Below are 22,598 nucleotides of genomic sequence, written 5' to 3' on the forward strand. Positions count from 1 at the left end.
GGTTTGATTTTTGCCACTCCTGGGTGGCATGGTGCACAGCGCCTCATTCCACGAGACACAACTGTACATGGAGCCTTATGTTTTCAGGCATTAGCTTATAATTCAGCTCCTCGTCAGTGGCTCAGGCTGCGTCTCTCCCATACGGAAAGGGGTTGTGTTCACAAATGACTGAAGAGCTGGGGAGTCCCAGTCGCAGATTTTTGTGTGGTGAATACACAGCGTGGCACAGTACCAGCAAAGCCTGAGGTTTTTTATTTACAGAAACTGCAGTGTAAATTGACCTGCAGTGTGAATCTGAATCTCCAGCATGTCCATTGATGCTGCAGTTCTCCCCAGCGGATTTCACACTTTGCAATGGAGAGGGTGAAATCCGTGGCAAAAACCACTGTGGATTTTTCTGCTACAATTTGCGGTAGATGTGGACAGATCCTTAAAGAGAGAGCATAACTGAAGGGCTCCTGTTCCCCCATCCTAATGGAATCGACAGGTCAAGCATGCCCCCTGCCGCTCTATTCACTCTCTATGGGACGGCCGGAGACAGTCGAGTGCTATCTCTGGCATTTCCATACAGAATTAATGGAGCAGCAGGGGGCATGCTTGACCTGCCATTCCATTACAGACCCCCCATTCTTGAGATCCATGGGGGCCCCAGTGTTGAGAACCTCACTGTCTTGTAGGTAAAAGGTGGCGCAATCCTTCGAACATTGCAACTTTTCTGACTTAGGCCCCTTTCACACGAGCGAGTATTCCGCGTGGGTGCAATGCGTGATGCGAATACATTGCGCCCGCACTGATTCCTGACCTATACATTTCAATGGGGCTGTGTACATGAGCGTTGGTTTTCACGCATCACTTGTGCGTTGCCTGAAAATCGCAGCATGTTCTATATTCTGCGTTTTTCACGCAACGCTGGCCCCATAGAAGTGAATGGGGCCGCGTGAAAAGTGGGGATGCGATGCGTTTTTTCACGGATGGTTCCTAAGAGATGTTGTTTGTAAACCTTCAGTTTGTTATCACGCGCGTGAAAAACGCATCAATGCGATAAACACTGAACGCTATCGCATACAAAATGAAATGAACTTGCTTGCGAAATCACACATTTTTCACTGAACGCATTCGGACCTAATCCGCTCACGCTCGTCTGCAAGGGGCCTTAAACTGACTGGTGATAAAAGCACAAGTTCACTACAAAGCGCATGGAGAGCTAGTTCCAGTTTACATTACTAAATGACTTGTATGAATCAGAACAGGGACCCGTTATTAAACGCAGTTGATTAAAAAAAGTAACAATCACCTTGAAAAGATAAGCATCGCCATCTAGTGGCCGCCTTCGAGAATACATCTACCCTCTGAGTTGTAATAAAAAATCTCAGTCAATGGTGGTGCGACTAATTGAGAGTTATGACCTCTTTGGGAGAAAAGCCCAGAAAAGAAAGGATGCGATCTATGGACAATAAACATTCTGTTCCTTCTACTGTAAAACCAGGCCACATTCATTACTGAGAAGAGGGTCCCAGACAATTACATAGCAGCACACTGTTCCTACATTACAGGAAGAAGGGCATACCATACAAAACGCTATAAAATGAATTATTTTTTTCTCCCTTTTTACAGTTCAGCAGACACCGGATATTGGACGGCCGTGGAATGGAAAATGATTTTCAACTAAAAGAAATTCAAATAAGGGAATTTATTAAATTGGTTTTGTGAGATTTTTTAGGAAACTTCTGCAAACAAAATGACAATAAAAAATTATTTATATATTTATAAAGCAATGATTGTATGCAAACTATTTGGCCGCAGCTAAAGCTCACCCTTGTGTTATTACTGCATCATCTATGGTCTTCCTTCCCGTCTGCAAATGTATGTACAGCACTAGAGCTCAATGATGAAGTCCCAGGAGGGGCATTCCGGACAAACTGCGCACATCTCCACAGTACATCTGGCGCTGCGAGTCTTCCTTCCTTTTTTATATACCAGTATTTTACCGTACTGTTCACCGGTACGCTGACCTGGACATCAGGAAAGCAGCAGATAACGCAACGAATACCTTCTGCGCCTTCTTGTGATGCTGTCATGCAGTAGATCATGAAGATGATCATCAGTACAGAAGCAGATACTATTTTTCTTCAGGTGCCCTTTAAAAAAAAACAGAAAATAGGCAGAGGCAGATTTTTACATGTGCATTAGGCCTCATGCACATGACCGTGGTGTGTTTTGCGGTCTGTAAATCGCGGATCCGCAAAACACGGATGAGGGGTTAACTGCCGCGGATCGCAGCTACCACTCAGAGGTCGGGAGCCGGCTATGTGATTCTGCAGCCAGCTCCCGCCTCCTGTATATGAATTAATGAAAGACTTATCTTCATTGGTGGCGCAGTGCGCCTCCCCCCCGACCTCAGTATTAAAAACATTGGTGACGCAATGCGCCCCCCCCCCCCCCCCCCCCCCCCCAAGTATTAATCATTGGTGGCAGTGGCCACAGGATCCGCTCTCCTCCTCCTCCTCAGTGGCAGTTCCCATCAGAGCCCCAGCAGTGTAAGCCTGGGGCTCCGATCGGTTACCATGGCAGCCAGGACTCTACAGAAGTCCTGGCTGCATTAGTCGGCTCCCTGCTGCTGTGTGCACAGAACACAGAGCAGCAGGGACAGTGTGAAGTCCTATTCACCCTGATAGATCTCTATCAGGGTGAATAGGACAAGGGTTCTAGTCCCTAAGCGGGCTAAAAGTTGGTAGAAAACAAAAAAAAAAAAAAAAAGTAAAAAAAAAAAAAATAAAAAAACACCAAAATATTAAGTATAAATGAAAAAGGATTTACAAAAAAAAAAATACACGTTAACAATAAACATTCATTTTCAGCAGATTTGTGTAGGATTATTTTTTTTTTTCAAAAATGAAAATTGACAGATAATTGGTATAAATTATCGGCCTGAAAGTTCCCAGATTATCGGTATCGGTTCTAAAAAATCAATATCAGTCGATCCCTACTAGGGACCCAGTGCCACTGGCAGCTATGCATGCCCAAGTCAACACACTGCCTCCGCCGTGTTACAGATGACGTGGCATGCTTTGGATCAGGAGCTGTACCAGGCCTTCGCCATACTTTTTTCTTTCCATCATTCTGGTAGAGGTTGATCTTGGTTTCATCTGTCTAAAGAATGTTCTTCCAGAAGTGTGCTGGTTTTTTAAGATGCTTTTTTTTTTTAGCAAAGTCCAATCTATCCTTATTCTTGAGGCTTACGAGTGCCTCGCACCGTGCAGTGAGCCCTCTGTATTTACTTTCATGCAGTCTTCTCTTTATGGTGGATTTGGATATTGATACGTCTGTATCCTGGAGAGTGTTGTTCACTTGGTTGGCTGTTGTGAAGGGTATCTCTTCACCGTGGTAATTATTCTGCCATCATCCACCACTGTTGTCTTCCATGGGCGTCCAGGTCTTTTTGCATTGTTGAGGTCACCAGTGCTTTTTCTTTCTTTCTCAGGATGCACCAAACTGTAGATTTTGCCGCTCCTAATAGTGTAGTAATTTCTCAGATGGTTTTTTTCTGTTTTCACAGATAAAGGTTGGCTTATTTCACCTGCATGGAGGGCTCCTTTGACCGCATGTTTACTTTTCAGCAAAATCTTTAAAATGCAAGCACCGCACCTCAAATCAACTCCAGGCCTTTTATGTGCTTAATTGAGCATGAAATAATGAAGGAATTGCCCACACCTGCCCATGAAACAGCCTTAGAGTCAATTGTCCGAATACTTTTGGCCCCTTTAAAAACAGATAAAGGTGCTAAAACTCCTAAACCCCTCATCCAATTTTAATGTGGATACCCTCAAATGAAAGCTAAAAGTCTAGACTTTGTGTCCATTATATAACTATAACTTGAATATGTTTTAGTAAACGGGTAATAAAAACAAAATTTGTGTCAGTGTCCAAATATATATGGACCTAACTGTATATGAAGATCTGTCCAGAATTAATTCATTACTTATTTGTACACCACCTTACAGTGTACCCCCAGTTATAAACACTTTCATAAATTTATTTATTTTCTATATTTATATCTTATTAAAAAAATTGTACTTCCTTCTAGGCTTCTCAGGCTGCTTTCTTCCTCCTTCTCTTCACTCAGCCTCTTATTGCTAGTAGCACCGGCCTCACAAACAAATGTCTATGGAGAGAGGCAGAGGGATGAGGAGACTGCTGCCAGCTAGTAAGTGATTTATTACCTCACGCTGACCAGTGGTAGAGTGAGATCTTACAAAAGTACTAATGCGGCATTTACGTGCAGCGATTGAGCACACAATTGCCTGCTTGTTGAGAAGGAGTGATAGCTACTGCTATTGCTAGTCCTCATACAGCTGCATTGTTTCTGGGCAGCAAAGTGCTCTTTCGACAGCGCAATCTGCTTCCCAAAAACGATAATATAGGTGGCCGCATGATCGACTGTCTCACCCGATTAATGAGCAAAATTGATCTGCAGCACCTTTAGGTGCGCAGATTATTGGGAATGAGCGTTTGTAGGAATGTTCGTCCCCAATAATCTGCCCAACAAGCAGGCAGAGTAAACACGCCCTAAGTTTAGCAGAGCTAAAAAAAAAACCTGCATTTTGTGCGTCTCTCATCCAGCAGCCTCCTCCTCCTCCTCTCTGCATAGATTTCAATGGTAATGGTAAAAGAACAAAGCAGCATGATAAAAGCAGACGGAAGCCTTTTTCTTTAATAAGATATATTACAAAGTTTCTTATATTCACATGCACTATTCATTTATGAAAAGTTATATTTTAAATGGAGGTACACTTTAACAATCACCATAGTATCAACACTGGAGAATGAAAGCTGGAGCTCAGGAAAAGTGGAGCAGTTTGCTCACAGCAACCAGATTCCAGCTCTCATGCTATAGGCAACTGCTTCCCTTTTCCCAAGGATCAACCTTTCACTATTAAAACCAAACAAGTAATAAACAACCTGACAAAAATAAAACAGCAGCTCCATAGTAAATTGACACTTTAATAAACAAAAATAGAGACTTTCGTGTTAGAAATTATTTGCCCACATAGAGAAACAACATTTAAGTCTGAATTTTTACACACAATGGGGCAGATTTATTACAGGGATTGTGCAGTGCCAGGATATTTACAGCCTATACTTAGGAAAGGTCATCAATATCAGATCAGCAGGGGTCCGACACCCAGCACACCTGCCAATCAGCTGGTTGAAGGGGTTATAGCGCTCGTGTGAACACTGCGTCTTCTAGCTTGTAGCGGTGGTGCAGTATAACTACAACCGTTTCTTCCCTTCACTTGTGGGATGAGCAGTTGTAATTGCACTGGAGCATCCCCATAGTAACAGACTACAAATCAGCTCTGTGTAGTCTGACATTTATTCTTGTTTCCATCTGTATCCTGCCTCATACTAACTTGACCTAGAGGACAGATGGAAGGCAGCATCAGACTACACTGGATTTATCTGTAGTCTGTTGCCACAGAGATGCACAAGTGCTGTAGACACACAACAGTAGGACATTTTTTATAATGACTATTTGTAAGTTGATTAAAGATTTCATTTTAGAAGCATTGGAGCAACAAAAAAACTTGGACAATCGGCGTGGTCACCACTAGTTTGCACAAATGTTGTTGTCCAGCTTTTCAGGACTCCTGAAAGGCAGCTCTAACTACTCATCATCTCCAGCCCCATGTGATTTCATAACTAGGCAGAACTAATATCCAGGTGCCTTCAAACACTGAGTGACAACCTAATGATGGCCACATGTAGTGCCACCCAGCACCCCCAGAAATCATTAGAGGAAAACAGAATGTCATAGCAACTCATTCAGTGAGGTTTTTTAAAATCATTTTATCATAAAGAGGGAATGCTCTGTGAGGGAACCCATGACTTCTAGAAACTGCACCACACCGGTCCATGGGTTGTGTCCATTACTGTTGCTCAGCTCCAGTGAAATGAAAGGTCCTGAGCTGCAATACCACAAACAAACCTGTGGACATGTGCAGGGCTGTGTCCGGAAGATATTCTTTATAATGCAGGAGAACGCCTTGAATTTCTTTGGATGCAGATTTTACTTTCTTAGTGCCTCCTAAGATGTTAAAAAAGCAGAGAGATACATAGGCAGAGAGGTGGGACATAGGTCTATTGATGCTGCTCACATCTCTCAGATGATGAGGAGCCTGTCCTTCAAGACTCTCAGTTACTATGATGATGGTTTGACTTTAATCAGACTTTGTACACACACCAATCCTCCCATGAGAAGACCACGTCTCAGAAGAACATCGATAAATTAATTCCTCCACACCAATCAAGCATCTGGTGCTGCTCTGCTAAAAATTATGCAATGACAGATTTGATGACATCTTCAATATACATTCACAAAGCACATCACTACTACACAATCAGTGTGTTCTCTGATCATTACAGGTCCGTCTCTGTGCACTATTACATAGCAAACAGTTAGATGCCTTGTACATAGCTGGTGCCATCGGCATCTCACTGCTCACTGACAGAAAAGCTTTGGATTTTCTTGTCTGTGCTAGTGACTCTTGCTTCTCCTTTTAATGGTTTGGATAGACCCGTTCTCCAAAAATGGTGCTACCAACACGAACATTGGTGGAGCCCACCTCAATCTGAGAAATAAAAAAAGACATATGGTCAAAGACTTCATAATGTGATTGTGTTGTGCCCACAACAAGGGAACCATTACCTCATAGGAGTAGACGATGGTCAGAGTGTCTTATTACTGGCCCCTCTCTGTCTATAAGGCAACTGGAACATTCTCCATCTGCTTGTCAGTCACCTAGTCACCCTAAGTCTTCACAAAACCTCAGCACTCTTCCAGCCCAATATGGATTGATCTCAATTAGCTCATATCAGCCAAACCAGAGACTCGCCCAAAAGGAAGAGTGAACCAGTAGATGGCAGTTTTGGGGTTCTTGCTCCTCATCAGATACACCCGCTGGGTAGGGATGAGTGAACTTGTGTTTTACAAGTTCGAGTTTTATTACAATCCCGATATGGATTCCATTACCATGGGCCATAACAGAATTTCTATCAAGGAATGCCTTTAACCCCTTAAGGACCAAGCCATTTTTCACATTAAGGACTAGGCCATTTTTAGCAAATCTGACATGGGTCACTTTATAATAACTTTATAACTGTAATAACTTTAAAACACTTTTACTTATCCAGGACATTCTGAGAATGTTTTCCCGTCGCATATTATACTTCACGGCACTGGTAAAATGGAGTAAAAAAACAAAACCAAATTTACCCAAATTTTTGAAAAATTAGCAATTTTCAATTTCTCTACTTTTATAGTAGATGGTAATAACTCCAAAAATAGTTATTACTTTACATTCCACATAGGTCTACTTTACATTTGGATCATTTTGTGAATGCCATTTTATTTTTTGGGGACGTTAGAAGACTTAGAAGTTTAGAAGCAAATCTTGAAATTTTTCAGAAAAATTCCAAAACCTACTTTTTAAAAGGACCAGTTCAGGTCTGAAGTCACTTTGTGAGGCTTACATAATAGAAACCACTCAAAAATGACCATTTTATAAACTACACCTCTGCGGGTATTCAAAACTAAATTTACAAACTTTGGTAAACCTTTAGGTGTTCCACAAGAATTAATGGAAAATGGAGATGAAATTTCAGAATTTCCCTTTTTTGGCAGACTTTCCATTTTAATACATTTTTTTCTGCTAAGGGTACTTTCACACTAGGGTTTTTGTTTTCCGGTATTGAGTTCCGTCCTAGGGGCTCAATACCTGAAAAAAACTGATCAGCAGATAATGCATTCTGAATGGAGAGCATTCCGTTCAGTATGCGTCAGTTCAGTCCCTCTTACGGTGTTTGGCCGGAGAAAATACTGCAGCAAGCTGCAGTTTTCTCTCCGGCCAAAAATCCTGGACACTTGCCAGAATGCTGGATCCGGCATTTATTTCCATTGAAATTCATTAATGCCGGATCCGACCCCAAGTGTTTGGGCAAAACGGAATCATTCTTTCCGTCCGCGCATGCGCAGACCATTCAATCTGTGAAAATAAATAAATACCAGATCCGTTTTTCCAGAAAGACGGATCCGTTATTGAAATGCATTTGTGAGACGGATTCGCATCTGGATCAGTTTTAAAAATGCATCCGTTTGCGTCCAGATTGCCGAAACTGCCTGCCGGAATCCTCTGCTGCAAGTGTGAAAGTTCCCTAACAAAGCAAGGGTTAACAGGCAAACAAAACTCAATATTTATGGCCCTGATTCTGTAGTTTACAGAAACACCCCACATGTGGTCGTAAACTGCTGTACGGACACACGGCAGGGCGCAGAAGGAAAGGAACGCCATGTGGTTTTTGAAGGGCAGATTTCACTGGGATAATTTCAAGTTGCCATTGCCATTTGAAGACCCCCTGATGCACCCCAAGAGTAGAAATTCCCAAAAAATGACCCCATTTTGGAAACTACGGGATAAGGTGGTAGTTTTGTTGGTACTATTTTAGGGTAGATATGATTTTTGGTTGCTCTATATTACAATTTTTGTGAGGCAAAGTAACAAAAAATAGCTGTTTTGGCACCGTTTTTATTTTTGGGTTTTTACAATGTTCATTGGACAGGTTAGATCATGTGGTATTTTTATAGAGCAGGTTGTTACAGACTCGACAATACCAATACAATACTTTTTTGCTGTTGTTTGTTTCAGTTTTACATAATAAAGCATTTTTGTAAAAAAAAATCATGTTTTAGTGTCTGCATATTCTGAGAGCCATAGGTATTTTTTTGGGGCGATTGTCTTAGGTAGGGTCTCATTTTTTGCGGTATGAGATGACTGTTTAATTGGTACTATTTTAGGGTGCATATGACTTTTTGATCGCTTGGTATTACACTTTTTGTGATGTAAGGTGACACTTTATTTTTTACGGTGTTCATCTGAGGGGTTAGTTCCTGTGATATTTTTATACAGCAGGTTATTACAGAAGCGCCGATACTTAATATGTATAGTTCTTTTATTTACACAATAACAGCATTTCTGAAACAATTCTGAGAGCCATAGTTTTTTTTTGTACGATTGTCCTAGGTAGGGGCTCATTTTTTGCGGGATGAGGTGATGGTTAGATTGGTACTATTTTGCAGGGCATACGCCTTTTTGATCGATTGGTGTTGATGTAAGATGACCAAAAATATTTTTTTTAGCACAGTTTTTCTTTTTTGGACGTGTTCACCTGAGGGGTTAGATCATGTGATATTTTTATAGAGCCGGTCGATATGGACATGGCGATACCTAAGGGTACTTTCATACTAGCCTGCCGGATCCGGCAATCCGGCCGCAATCGGATGCATTTGTCAGACGGATCCGGATGCGGATCCATCTGACAAATGCATTGAAATACCAGATCTGTCACTCCGTTGTCATCCGGAAGAATGGATCAGTCAATGCGGCAATTTTAATGCACTAATACATTTCAATGAAAATTAATGCCGGATCCGGCATTCCGGCAAGTGTTCAGGATTTTTGGCCGGAGAGAAAAATGCAGCATGCTGAAGTATTTTCTCCGGCCAAACACCGTAAGAGTGACTGAACTGAAGACCTCCTGATGCATCTTGAACGGATTGTTCTCCATTCAGAATGCATTAGGATAAAACTGATTAGTTCTTTTCTGATATTGAGCCCCTAGGACGGAACTCAATACCGGAAAAGAAAAACGCTAGTGTGAAAGTAGCCTTACACACTGTAATACACTTACAGCTTCCTGCCTGTGAGATCCAGGGGGCTGAATCTCACAGGCTGTCACGGAAGGCAGCCACGATATCTAAGGAAGGCATCGGGCTGCCTTCCCTGCCATCGTGTCCATGTCACAGTAGCGCGGGGACCCGATGGCTGCTCCGATCCCCGCAAGGACATCGCACATCAAGGGTTAACGCGCCGGCATCAGTGTTTTCACCAATGCCGGCGCATACAGCAGGGGTCCAGCTATCAGTGACTGCCGAACCCCTGCCGCTGATCGGGCGGGTGCAGCTCCTGCACCGCCTGATCAGCCCGCCGTGCATGTACGGCGGAATGAGGTCTGGCACTGCTTTCCCCGCCGTACATGTATGGCAAAATGAGTATTTATTGGCAAGAATGCAAAACAGAGATTCACAAAGTATGATGACATAATAAAGGAATAGAAATATCCAACATTGTTGAATGGCGCCAAATATGATGTTAAGTAACATTGTATGAATGAAAAAAATTGTATTTGAACGGCTAGAACATATTTCCTATTTTAGAGAACTGTTCACTGGGGTCATTAATGGGGTATTCCCATCATGAGTTTTCATACTTACCTGCGTCCAGCTTGCGCAGAAGACTGAAGATTTTCTCCCGGCCGGGCAATGTCCTGAACGTGCACGCCGCCGTGCATGCGCCATGGTGACTTATTCCTGGCCTGTTTAGTACAGAGCCAGCGTGCGCGGCTCTGTACTATACTGGCCAGGAAGAAGTCATCATGGCGCATGCGCGGCAGCGTGCGCATTCAGGACATTGTGCGGCCGGGAGAAAATCTTTAGTCTTCTGCACAAGCGTGGCCTGGCCGGATTCGACAGGAGAGGTGGCCGTAACCATTGGAGACTAAAGACAACGATCAGGTAAGAGGGGACTTATTTTCTCAAAAAGGGTGGGAATTGGGTAATTAAATGTATTTACAAAAACGATCACTGTCAAATCATTAAATGATTTAACAGTGATCATTGTGATGGGAATACCCCTTTAAGTTTCTCATATAGCAAGATTCTATTGATCCTCTGAATAACTACTGAGATAGTCAAGGGGATAAGATGCAGTATAGACAGCACCATATATACTCTACGAAGTACTTTTACCGATGTCTCCATTAATGTCACTTACCAGAACTCCTTGCTGGTTGCTGCCCCAGTGTAAGGGTCGCCCCCAAATCCAGTTCCCAGCCATACACAAAGACCAATTTTGTATCAAAAAGGGACAAATTTAACACAGAATAAATAAAGAAGATACCCTTTCTAAGCGGGTGTGTTTTTTAACGAGAACCAGGACCCTCCAGGGTTGTGTATGCATCCGCTCATCCAGCTAAATAGCCATCTACCACTCTTCCTTCAGTCTGGCGGACATGAGCTAACTTGCATACTTTTCCCCCATGGAGCAGTGGCTGAGAAGAAGTATTAATACAATGAGAACCTGCAAGATAGAAGGTATACAGCAGCAGGCTGCCATGTATTGTATATACTCACTGCATGTTCAAAGTCTGATGACATCCCCATGCTCAGCTCCACTGCATCCACTGGAAGTCCCAGCTTCTCACAGACTTCTTCACGCTGTTTCAGAAGCAACTGTATATAAGGAAGGGGGTAAAAACACAGCTGTTCAAAGACCGGAAGGAGAACTGCTCCAGCATCTACTATGCTACACCGTATGTCTATTTATGTGCGGCAAACCCAATGTACAGCGCTATGCATACTTGCCACTGGTCTAGATAGAGAACATAGATATAATTGAATGCCTAACCATGACTTAAAAGGGTAGACTCATGAAAACAACTGTCATCCCATAAGGACATCATAGGGGGCTCACCAGCCACGGTGAAGAGCGGACTTCACTAGACCGATGCAGCTTCCCCTAGAGATAACAGCTAGGCTAGCTTCAATTGAAAGAGATGCAGCCGTATACTGAACTTCTAATTATCTGCTTCATTCATGTGAACCTAGACTAGACCAAATGACATCGTAGGATGGACCGGCCTGCAGTCCTACTCTGCTTAAGGGTCGATTCACACGACCGCATTTCTGGTTCTGCATCCGTTCTGCAATTTTGCTGATAGGATGGAGGCCCATTCATTTCTATGGGGCTGCAAAAGATGCGGACATCACAACGCATGCTGTCCGCATCCGTAGTTCCATTCCACGGTCCCACAAAAAAGATAGAGCGGACAAGAATATGCATTTCGATCATAGGTCTGGCCGTGTGCGGACCGGAAAACACTTAGTCATTTAAATGGACTTTATTAAGGTGTTTTCCAGGACGTATCCTTAGCTAAGGCTATCAATATCATCTCACAGGGGTCTGAATCCCGGCACCCCTGCAGAGCAGTCAGCACACTGGAACTGCCACTGCTCCATACATTGTGAAGTGGCCGTGCCTGGTTACTACAGCTATACCCCCATTCACGTGTATAAGAATGAGGTGCAGTTACCAGGCATGTCCAATACACGGTATAATACATTTAAAGAATTATGGAATTGTTTCACAGCCTGCCTACCTGGAAGTCAGGGTTGGGGCCTTGTGAGAGGTCATAGCCAAAGCTTCCAATGGTCATCAGACCCACAAACTCCAAACCTGGGCACTTCTCCCGGATATGTTTTACCAACTCAACTGTGTCTGATGGAGGGAGGCCATGTTTGCCTGAAAGACAAGATGTATCAGACCTGAGGATGTGACAGGCAGCAAACTGGTCAACACCATTAGGTGAAAGGGTTCATCAAGAAGTAAGTTACTTTCTTCACTGCTGGTGTTGACTTGAACCATAACCTTCAATTTCTCAGCTGATCCCTTTCTCTGCCAAGAGGCATTGAGCTTGTCCGCAAGCTTCGCAGAATCTATGGTCTCCAAAATGTGAAGGTTTGGAACAGCTGGGAGGAAAAAAAGATGAACAATGTGAACAACAGAGACCACAAAAGAGCAAACTGAACCAATGATGAGACAGTGGGTGTGTCTCAGACTACCTTAGACTCCCTGTAGGCACTGCAACCAAACTGTGGACCCAGATCACAGCTCTGCCCTTATGGGCTGCAATCAAAAAGGAATCAAAGCACCGGGAGTGATACATCATCTAAAGAGAACCTGTCACCATGAAACGCAGTGAAATCTGAAGCATGTTATAGAACATGAGGAGCTGAGCAGATTGGTATATAGTTTTGGAGGAAAAGGTTCGGCAAAACGTGCAATTTATCCATTTATATCTGCTTTTTCTGAGCTTGGTTGTACACAGGGCAGTCTTATCACTGACAGACAGCTATCTCTAAATACACACTTAAGAGTATGCTATCAATCACTGATAAGAGCCGGATGGGCCATCTCAAGATTTAAAAATAAAATAAAAAAATAAAATTCACATTTAGAAGTTTTATTATAAATTTTTTAACAAAACCATATATCTGCTCAGCTCCTTCTGCTCTACAACATGCTGCTTGCAGATTGCGCTGAATTTCATGGTGACAGGTAGGGGTGGGCGATATAGGCGATATGCGATATAAATTTGTGCCACGATATGGATTTTGCGCATATCGCCTATATTGCCGGACCGCGATATGATCACGCTCTCGGCGCACACCATGGTTTCCTGAGTCGGCACAGTGGAGAAGGAGAGGAGTCCCTCCCTCCCCACTGTGCGCGGCTGCCGCTGGCCACTAAGAACAGAGTAGGAGGAGGAGGGGAGGGACTGAGACCACTATGCCACCAATGAATGCCTGAATACCAATGTGTCAGCCATATCCCGGCCCCTATGACTGCACGCTGTGATCCGCGTGATAAACCCCTCAGTTGAGGGGTTAATCGTGCGGATCAGAGCGTCCTGTCAGAGGTCGGGTGCCGGGAATGTTTGTCTGCATTGGTGGCAGTGGGCAGTTCCGATCGGAGTCCCAGCAGTGTAATGCTGGGGGTCCGATCGGTTACCATGGCAGCCAGGAGTCACGCTACTGAAGTCCTGGCTGCGATGGTATGTTAGTGAGCAGCATTATACTCACGTGCGCCGTGGCCGCTCCTTCTGTCTGTGCGGCGCATTGCTAATGCTTATAGCATTAGCAATGCGCCGCACAGACCTATGAGAAGAAGGAGCGCCCGGCGGCCACGGCGCAGCGCACGTGAGTATAATGCTGCTCACTAACATACCATTGCAGCCAGGACTTCAGTAGCGTCGTGGCTGCCATGGTAACCGATCGGAGCCCCAGCATTACACTGCTGGGACTCCGATCGGAACTGCCCACTGCCACCAATGATTAATACTGGGGAGGGAGGGGGGTGGGTTGGTTACCAGAAGGGGCTGATAAGAGGGAGAGGCTGGGGGGCACATGAGAGGCTCCCTGCTGTTGTGTGCACAAAGCACAGGGCAGCAAGGAGAGTGTAAAGTCCTATTCACCCTAATAGAGCTCTATTAGGGTGAATATGACAAGGGTTCTAGCCCTTAAGGAGGCTAATAGTTATTAAATAAAAAGTAAAAAAAAAAAAAAAAAAAGTTTAAACACCCCCCCAAATATAGAAAACAATATATTGCGATATATATCGCATATCGCACATGCTTAAAATTATATCGCAATATAGATTTTAGGCCATATCGCCCACCCCTAGTGACAGGTTCTCTTTAACTATAAGGGGTGCAGAGTTTACAATCAAAATCTACATGTATATTTGCTATTCTTGTATGGTAACATCACTGTGTTTATCATCACTGTACTGTGACATCACTGTGTTTATCATCCCTGCACTGTGACATCACTGAGCTTATTATCCGTTTACTGTGACATCACTGTGTTTATAATTGCTGTACTGTATTTGCTACCTTTGTATTGATCCACAAGGATCAGATTTATGGGACAGATTTAGGCTATACGTGTATCGTGAAGTGGGAATGATATAAGCCCATTAGATACCAACACAAATGGGGTAAGTCTTACCATGAATGAGAAGCTTGATAAGACACGCAAAAAATGTCATGACTTGCCCTCCCATTCACATCCATGGGCTCAGGCACACAACAGTATAACAGATCTTTGTTGTGTGGATCTATAACAGTGGTCAGCAACCTTTGAAACTCCAGATGTGGTGAAACTACAACTCCCAGCATGCTCCATTCACTATGGGCTGCTGTGTTGGATATTGAGGTATACGGTGTCTCCTGGAGGCACGCAGGGTCTCCGTGTGATGTAGTGCATACAGGCAGCTCACTACCCAACGGCATGTCTCCACACTTACCAACTAACTTGTTGATGTGGTTTTTCTGCAGATGCCCAATGAAATGCCATTTAATCTCTGGGCAGGAAGATAAAATCTAGAATGAAGATCAATAATACATTATAACACAAATCATTCAACTGACTATGGCTGTCTCACCATGTATGCATGGGACCCCGATTTGTATTGTGAGCAGTACTATAGCGAGCAGAGCTCACGTGTGCTCCACAGCAAGGAATCCCGAGCTCCACCAAAGGTAGGAGTACTATATCCACAATGTGTGAAACTGCTCTCTGCAGAAGGAAAGGAACTCTCTTTTTAGTGTCTGTGCCCATAAGGAGCCTCAAACATGGCTCAGGTAGTAGCCAGAGCAGACACGCCTGTACACAGGACTGTTTTGCAGCTGTTGATTCTCAGTACAGTGACATTTAAGTGAAAGGGGATCTCCGGGCCTCACCTAAATTCTCTGTTTTCGCTAACCTGTGGGAGAGTGCTTCAGCAGTACTTACCCTTTTGTGACGGCTCAGATTCTACAACCTCGGCTGTGATCACATGACCTTCTGCAAGCTTTTCCCCCAAATTCTTGACCGGATAATGTCCATGCAGCTGAACAGGAAGAAACAGGAGCACATCCGGTCGCTTTGGGCGGTCATGTGATCACAGCCGAGAAAGGTAAGTATCGCTGAAATTCTCTGCCTTTCACAAGTTAGGGGGAAACAGAAAAATGTAGGTAAAGCCCCAGCAAACCCTATTAAAGGGGACCTGTCACCTCCCAAAACCATCCCAAGCCGCCAGCAGTACCTGCGTGTAGCCAGCAGTGTGTTTCTGATGAGGCCTTTCTTTCTGAAGACCAATGCGGCTAAAGTACTGAAAACTTTGTTTAATCCCCTCCTCGGCGCGCTTCTCTAGTCAGGCTTGAAGTCACAGGGGCAGCGGCCTCCTTGCTTCAAGTCATGGTAACCACGCCCCCTTCCCCGCCCCTTCGCTGTGACTGACGGCCGGCTGTTCGGCAAAGCCAGCCGAACGGTCGTGCATAAGCGCTGTCAATCACAGCGAAGGGGCGGGGAAGGGGGCGTGGTTACCATGACTTGAAGCAAGGAGGCCGCTGCCCCCGTGACTTCAAGCCTGACTAGAGAAGCGCGCCGGGCAGGGGATAAAACAACGTTTTCAGTACTTTAGCCGCATCGGTCTTCAGAAAGGCCTCATCAGAAACACACTGCTGGCTACACGCAGGTACTGCTGGCGGCTTGCGATGGTTTTGGGAGGTGACAGGTTCCTTTTAAGATAATGAGGCAGATTTACTAATGCTGTCAAATATGAAGGCTGTAAAAACCTAGGGCACGTTCACATCTGCAACAGAGAGCAGCCTGCCAGATTTCACCAGATCCGGCACTGCCGGACAGTCCACTGCTGGATCCCCATGGACTATAGATGGGGTCCACCCACGATCTTGCTGCTTTCTGGCATAAATGCCTGATTTTGGCTGACAGACAGAATTTGTGCCGGATCAGGCATGCCACAGATGTGAACGTACCTTCAGACCAGAGAGCCTAAAAATGTGCTGCTGCTGCACCTTCAGACTGTCTACTCTAGCTTTCTACCACCTATTAGTTGGCTCACTTTGTGCCAGAATTTTGAATTTGCACATTGTCATAACTTAAACCACATTTCCAGTTTGGTGCAGTCAGAATTCTGGTGCATTTGGATCAGTAAAACGCCTCCATTGTCACCAGGACACTGATTCACCTTGTGGAGACACAGCAGAAAGTATCCGCTCTTTAGAAGCACATCCATTGCCTAACAAGGCAACCCCCGTGGAAGTATGGAGAGCTTCCTTCTCCACTGTTCCATTCACAGCAAGCAGAGATCTTGAAACAGAAAGTATAGTAATGGAAATATCTTACATTAGCATCTGAGGCCTTTTCAACCAGTTCTTGAGCCTAAAAAGATGAATCAAATAAAATCAGTAAATACTTCAGATATAGAATGTCATTGTGTACATTTTGTGACATAAAAAAAAAGGTTGTTGGGCAGCAATGTACTACTATACTGGGGGCCCAAGATACAAGTACTAAGACCCCAACTAGGCTGCTTCTGCCCATGTCCCAGACAGCAGATGCCATCATGACCAGCCCAGGAACCTTGACCCCATGGATCTACAGACCCAGAGAAGCCAGGTAAAGAATGGAAGGGTGGTGAGGGGACCTCCACTTTAGGCAAAAGTTAGAATCGTTTTTCTACTGGCTGGATGGTCATTAAAGGCGTTTTCCCAAGATCTTTCTACTTCCTCTGGATAGGTCATAAGTATCTGATCAGTGGAAGTCCAACACCCCGGACCCCACAGATCAGCTGTATGAGAAGACAGTGGCGCTCCTGTGAGCACCGGGGCCTTCTCTCAGCTTTCCCTAGGCCAGTGACGGCGCGTTCATCGATCACGTGGCCCAGGAACACCTCAGCCCTATTCAAGTGAATGGGACTGAGCTGCGATACCAAGCACGGCTGCTATACAATGTACGGCGCTGTGCTTGGTGATCATGGAGAGGGCCGCTGCGCTCACAGGAGCGCCAGTGCCTTCTCAAATAGCTGATCGGAGGGGGTCCTGGGTGTCAGATCCCCAACGATCAGTATAAAAATCATGGAAAACTCCTTCAAATCAGTTGGAACTAGGGATGAGCGAACTTGTGTTTTCAAGTTCAGCGTACAAGGTTCGAGTTATCTAAGAATTCCCTTATGGATTCGGCTACCATGGACAATAAGTTATGGTGTGGCCCTCTCCATGCTCACCAAGCACAGTGCCGTACATTGTATAGCAGCTCAGTCCCATTCACTTGAATAGGGCTGAGGTGTTCCTGGGGCACGTGATCGATGAACGCGCTGTCACTGGCCTAGGGAAAGCTGAGAGAAGGCCCCGATGCTCACAGGAGCGCCACTGTCTTCTCATACAGCTGATCTGTGGGGGTCCCGGGTGTTCACTCATCCCTAGTTGGAACAAATGGTCAACACCCCAGGAGAAGAACCTATCCATACTTACATAGTTCTCCCCAAAAAAGCGCTGGCCTTGATTGTAAGCCTCAATCACCATGTTGGCCGGCTTGGTCTTGCTTACGGCCACCAATCTGGGCTGGACAGCAGGAAGGCTCTACAAAGACAGACATCAACCATTATACAGGCATCATGTTCTGGAGGAGAAGGACCCCAGTACTGTGCGGCCTTATATCAGGACATGTAGGAATGCTCCTACATGGATCCATTTTACATTACTGCCGATTTATCCATGCAGCAATAAAAATGGTAACTGGTCCGACCGCCATATTTATGACACCACACTGGTCAGAGGGCGGTGAGAAATGTCTGCATAATGACGGGACAGACAGTCTAAACCCCCACAAAAATGGTATTGAATCCCTCTAAACGCAAAACAACCACAAAGACGAGCCTGCGTCACTTGCTCCACTTTGGTGCGTTCTGAATACACAATTTGGTTCTAATAAGTTAATAGAATACAGCTGGGTGGGCATGGTTCTCACCACATGGCAAATACATCCTATGGCAAGACCCTCACCCACATGCTGTACATAAAGGTTTGTTGAGGAGAAAGCAAAAGAAACAGCGTCTCAGTATAGGGATACGGTACGAAAGATACCACTGAGACCAGTAATTGGCTGCAGCAGTCACATACGGTATACGGGCACATCGTGGCAGCAGCAGTCACATACAGTACGTGGGCCTGCCGTGGCTGCAGCAGTCACATACAGTACATGGGCAGGTCATGGCTGCAGCAGTCACATACAGTACGTGGGCAGGTCATGGCTGCAGCAGTCACATACAGTACGTGGGCAGGTCATGGCTGCAGCAGTCACATACAATACGTGGGCAGGTCATGGCTGCAGCAGTCACATACAATACATGGGCAGGTCATGGCTGCAGCAGTCACATACCTGTACATGGGCAGGTCATGGCTGCAGCAGTCACATACAGTACATGGGCAGGTCATGGCTGCAGCAGTCACATACAGTACATGGGCAGGTCATGGCTGCAGCAGTCACATACAGTACGTGGGCAGGTCATGGCTGCAGCAGTCACATACAGTACGTGGGCAGGTCATGGCTGCAGCAGTCACATACAGTACGTGGGCAGGTCATGGCTGCAGCAGTCACATACAATACATGGGCAGGTCATGGCTGCAGCAGTCACATACAGTACGTGGGCAGGTCATGGCTGCAGCAGTCACATACAATACATGGACAGGTCATGGCTGCAGCAGTCACATACCTGTACATGGGCAGGTCATGGCTGCAGCAGTCACATACAGTACGTGGGCAGGTCATGGCTGCAGCAGTCACATACAGTACGTGGGCAGGTCATGGCTGCAGCAGTCACATACAGTACGTGGGCAGGTCATGGCTGCAGCAGTCACATACAGTACGTGGGCAGGTCATGGCTGCAGCAGTCACATACAGTACGTGGGCAGGTCATGGCTGCAGCAGTCACATACAGTACGTGGGCAGGTCATGGCTGCAGCAGTCACATACAGTACGTGGGCAGGTCATGGCTGCAGCAGTCACATACAGTACGTGGGCAGGTCATGGCTGCAGCAGTCACATACAGTACATGGGCAGGTCATGGCTGCAGCAGTCACATACAGTACGTGGGCAGGTCATGGCTGCAGCAGTCACATACAGTACGTGGGCAGGTCATGGCTGCAGCAGTCACATACAGTACGTGGGCAGGTCATGGCTGCAGCAGTCACATACAGTACATGGGCAGGTCATGGCTGCAGCAGTCACATACAGTACGTGGGCAGGTCATGGCTGCAGCAGTCACATACAGTACGTGGGCAGGTCATGGCTGCAGCAGTCACATACCAGCAGGTCATGGCTGCAGCAGTCACATACAGTACGTGGGCAGGTCATGGCTGCAGCAGCCACATACCAGCAGGTCAAGGCTGCAGCAGTCACATACAGTACGTGGGCAGGTCATGGCTGCAGCAGTCACATACAGTAGATGGGCAGGTCATGGCTGCAGCAGTCACATACAGTACGTGGGCAGGTCATGGCTGCAGCAGTCACATACAGTACGTGGGCAGGTCATGGCTGCAGCAGTCACATACAGTACATGGGCAGGTCATGGCTGCAGCAGTCACATACAGTACGTGGGCAGGTCATGGCTGCAGCAGTCACATACCAGCAGGTCATGGCTGCAGCAGTCACATACAGTACGTGGGCAGGTCATGGCTGCAGCAGTCACATACAGTACGTGGGCAGGTCATGGCTGCAGCAGTCACATACAGTTCATGGGCAGGCCATGGCTGCAGCAGCCACATACAGTACATGGGCAGGCCATGGCTGCAGCAGTCACATACAGTACATGGGCAGGTCATGGCTGCAGCAGTCACATACAGTACATGGGCAGGTCATGGCTGCAGCAGTCACATACAGTACATGGGCAGGTCATGGCTGCAGCAGTCACATACAGTTCATGGGCAGGTCATGGCTGCAGCAGCCACATACAGTACATGGGCAGGCCATGGCTGCAGCAGTCACATACAGTACATGGGCAGGCCATGGCTGCAGCAGTCACATACAGTACATGGGCAGGTCATGGCTGCAGCAGTCACATACAGTACGTGGGCAGGCCATGGCTGCAGCAGTCACATACAGTACATGGGCAGGTCATGGCTGCAGCAGTCACATACAGTACATGGGCAGGTCATGGCTGCAGCAGTCACATACAGTACATGGGCAGGTCATGGCTGCAGCAGTCACATACAGTTCATGGGCAGGTCATGGCTGCAGCAGCCACATACAGTACATGGGCAGGCCATGGCTGCAGCAGTCACATACAGTACATGGGCAGGCCATGGCTGCAGCAGTCACATACAGTACATGGGCAGGTCATGGCTGCAGCAGTCACATACAGTACGTGGGCAGGCCATGGCTGCAGCAGTCACATACAGTACATGGGCAGGTCATGGCTGCAGCAGTCACATACAGTACATGGGCAGGTCATGGCTGCAGCAGTCACATACAGTACATGGGCAGGTCATGGCTGCAGCAGTCACATACAGTTCATGGGCAGGTCATGGCTGCAGCAGCCACATACAGTACATGGGCAGGCCATGGCTGCAGCAGTCACATACAGTACATGGGCAGGCCATGGCTGCAGCAGTCACATACAGTACATGGGCAGGTCATGGCTGCAGCAGCCACATACAGTACATGGGCAGGCCATGGCTGCAGCAGTCACATACAGTACATGGGCAGGCCATGGCTGCAGCAGTCACATACAGTACATGGGCAGGTCATGGCTGCAGCAGTCACATACCAGCAGGTCATGGCTGCAGCAGTCACATACCAGCAGGTCATGGCTGCAGCAGTCACATACCAGCAGGTCAAGGCGCTATTCTTGCCACTGAAACAATGAAAATCACAACTGCGCCCCAGTCGATGGTGTGTGCCGGGCACCGGCGGTATACATGGCACCAGTCTGCCTGTCTTCTCTCCCACTATAGAACCCTGGGTCCATATACAGATGTTATGTCAGTGTAGTGAACTGTACACCATGTACCCGCTACGCCCTCACAGCGTGGGCCCGATATTTGGGAAGGTTCACAGAATGAAAGGTCGGCATCGGCAACCATGGCTGTGGAACTACAATTCCCATCATGCTCCGGGAAACGGCAGCAGCATAGGACCGATATGAGAGGTGCCGCTCACCGTGGGTCTCCTGGCGGCAGCATGCTGCACCTTCTCCCGCACCGAGCTGAGCGCTTTCCCTATCTCCTGTGACATGCCTGCCCTCCACATTCCCTGCTGCTGAGAGCTAAAGGACCTGCGGTGACGTCATGACCATGTGATCCGTGCCGTGAGTGGGAGGAGCACGTGCCCAGGCTCAGAGGGTCACGTGACCCCTAGCGTCTGACGTGTTAGTCTCCTGCCTGCTTGCTAGTGGCATAAAAGTAGCTGAGGGTTTAACCTCTTCACAGCCAGGCAGTCTGTAGCTTTGGTGTCAGTATTTCCCAATCTTGCCTTAGGGCTCATGCACACGGACGCATTTTTTTGTGGTTGGATGCAGACCCCATCACTTCAATGTCCATTCTGCCGCACAAGGATAGGACTGTTCTGTTATCGGTCGGCCAGTATCCATGTTTTGGTATCACTGTGCGCATGAGCCCTAATAATGGAGACTTTTTGACCTGGCAGTAAGAAGATGCACCAAATGTATTACAGCAGTGCGCTCAGTGGAATAGATTTGGCGCATCTTGCCTGAAGTAAGACACTTTATTTTACACGGTTTAAACCATTATAATCTGGTGCACGGCGATAATAAATCTGCCGCAATTCCGTCACCACTTAGTCACACCCACTTACATGAGCCAGAAGGGAGCGCCAGCCTCCACCATGTTGGACTGTGGTGCCGATCAGTGTGTCTCCGGAGCCGCACATCACACACGGTCCCCCACCGCTCGCCCCTTCTCCCCTGGCTTCTCCATATTCGGCTTCATAAAGATCTATATGTGACCAAAACGTTGCTGTAAAGAATCTGCCTTTTTATTTTATGCTGAGAATTAACTTTGTAATATGGATTAACCCTTTTCTTATCCAATAAAGGTGACTCATTGTGCATTAAGTGTGCCGCAAA

The 22,598-nt window shown here is 46.3% G+C and overlaps 1 protein-coding gene across 2 annotated transcripts; it reads right to left on the reverse strand.

Moving 5' to 3' along the window:
• Positions 1 to 4,983: 4,983 nt before the first annotated feature.
• Positions 4,984 to 21,811, reverse strand: LOC120986067 (pyridoxal phosphate binding protein). Of its 2 annotated transcripts, none has more exons than XM_040414383.1 (8): positions 21,674 to 21,811; positions 17,989 to 18,096; positions 16,862 to 16,897; positions 14,979 to 15,054; positions 12,506 to 12,640; positions 12,271 to 12,413; positions 11,246 to 11,344; positions 4,984 to 6,629 (listed from the first exon to the last, which is right to left on the reverse strand). In XM_040414383.1, exons 1-8 carry the CDS (start codon positions 21,761 to 21,763, stop codon positions 6,558 to 6,560), a joined length of 759 nt encoding a protein of 252 aa, XP_040270317.1. In that variant the 5' UTR covers positions 21,764 to 21,811; the 3' UTR covers positions 4,984 to 6,557. The 2 variants fall into 2 exon arrangements, with proteins under 2 accessions (XP_040270317.1, XP_040270318.1); XM_040414384.1 differs by lacking the exon at positions 21,674 to 21,811 and adding an exon at positions 21,510 to 21,653.
• Positions 21,812 to 22,598: the final 787 nt, after the last annotated feature.

Source organism: Bufo bufo, chromosome 1 (assembly GCF_905171765.1).
Source record: "Bufo bufo chromosome 1, aBufBuf1.1, whole genome shotgun sequence".
NCBI classification, from domain to species: domain Eukaryota; kingdom Metazoa; phylum Chordata; class Amphibia; order Anura; family Bufonidae; genus Bufo; species Bufo bufo.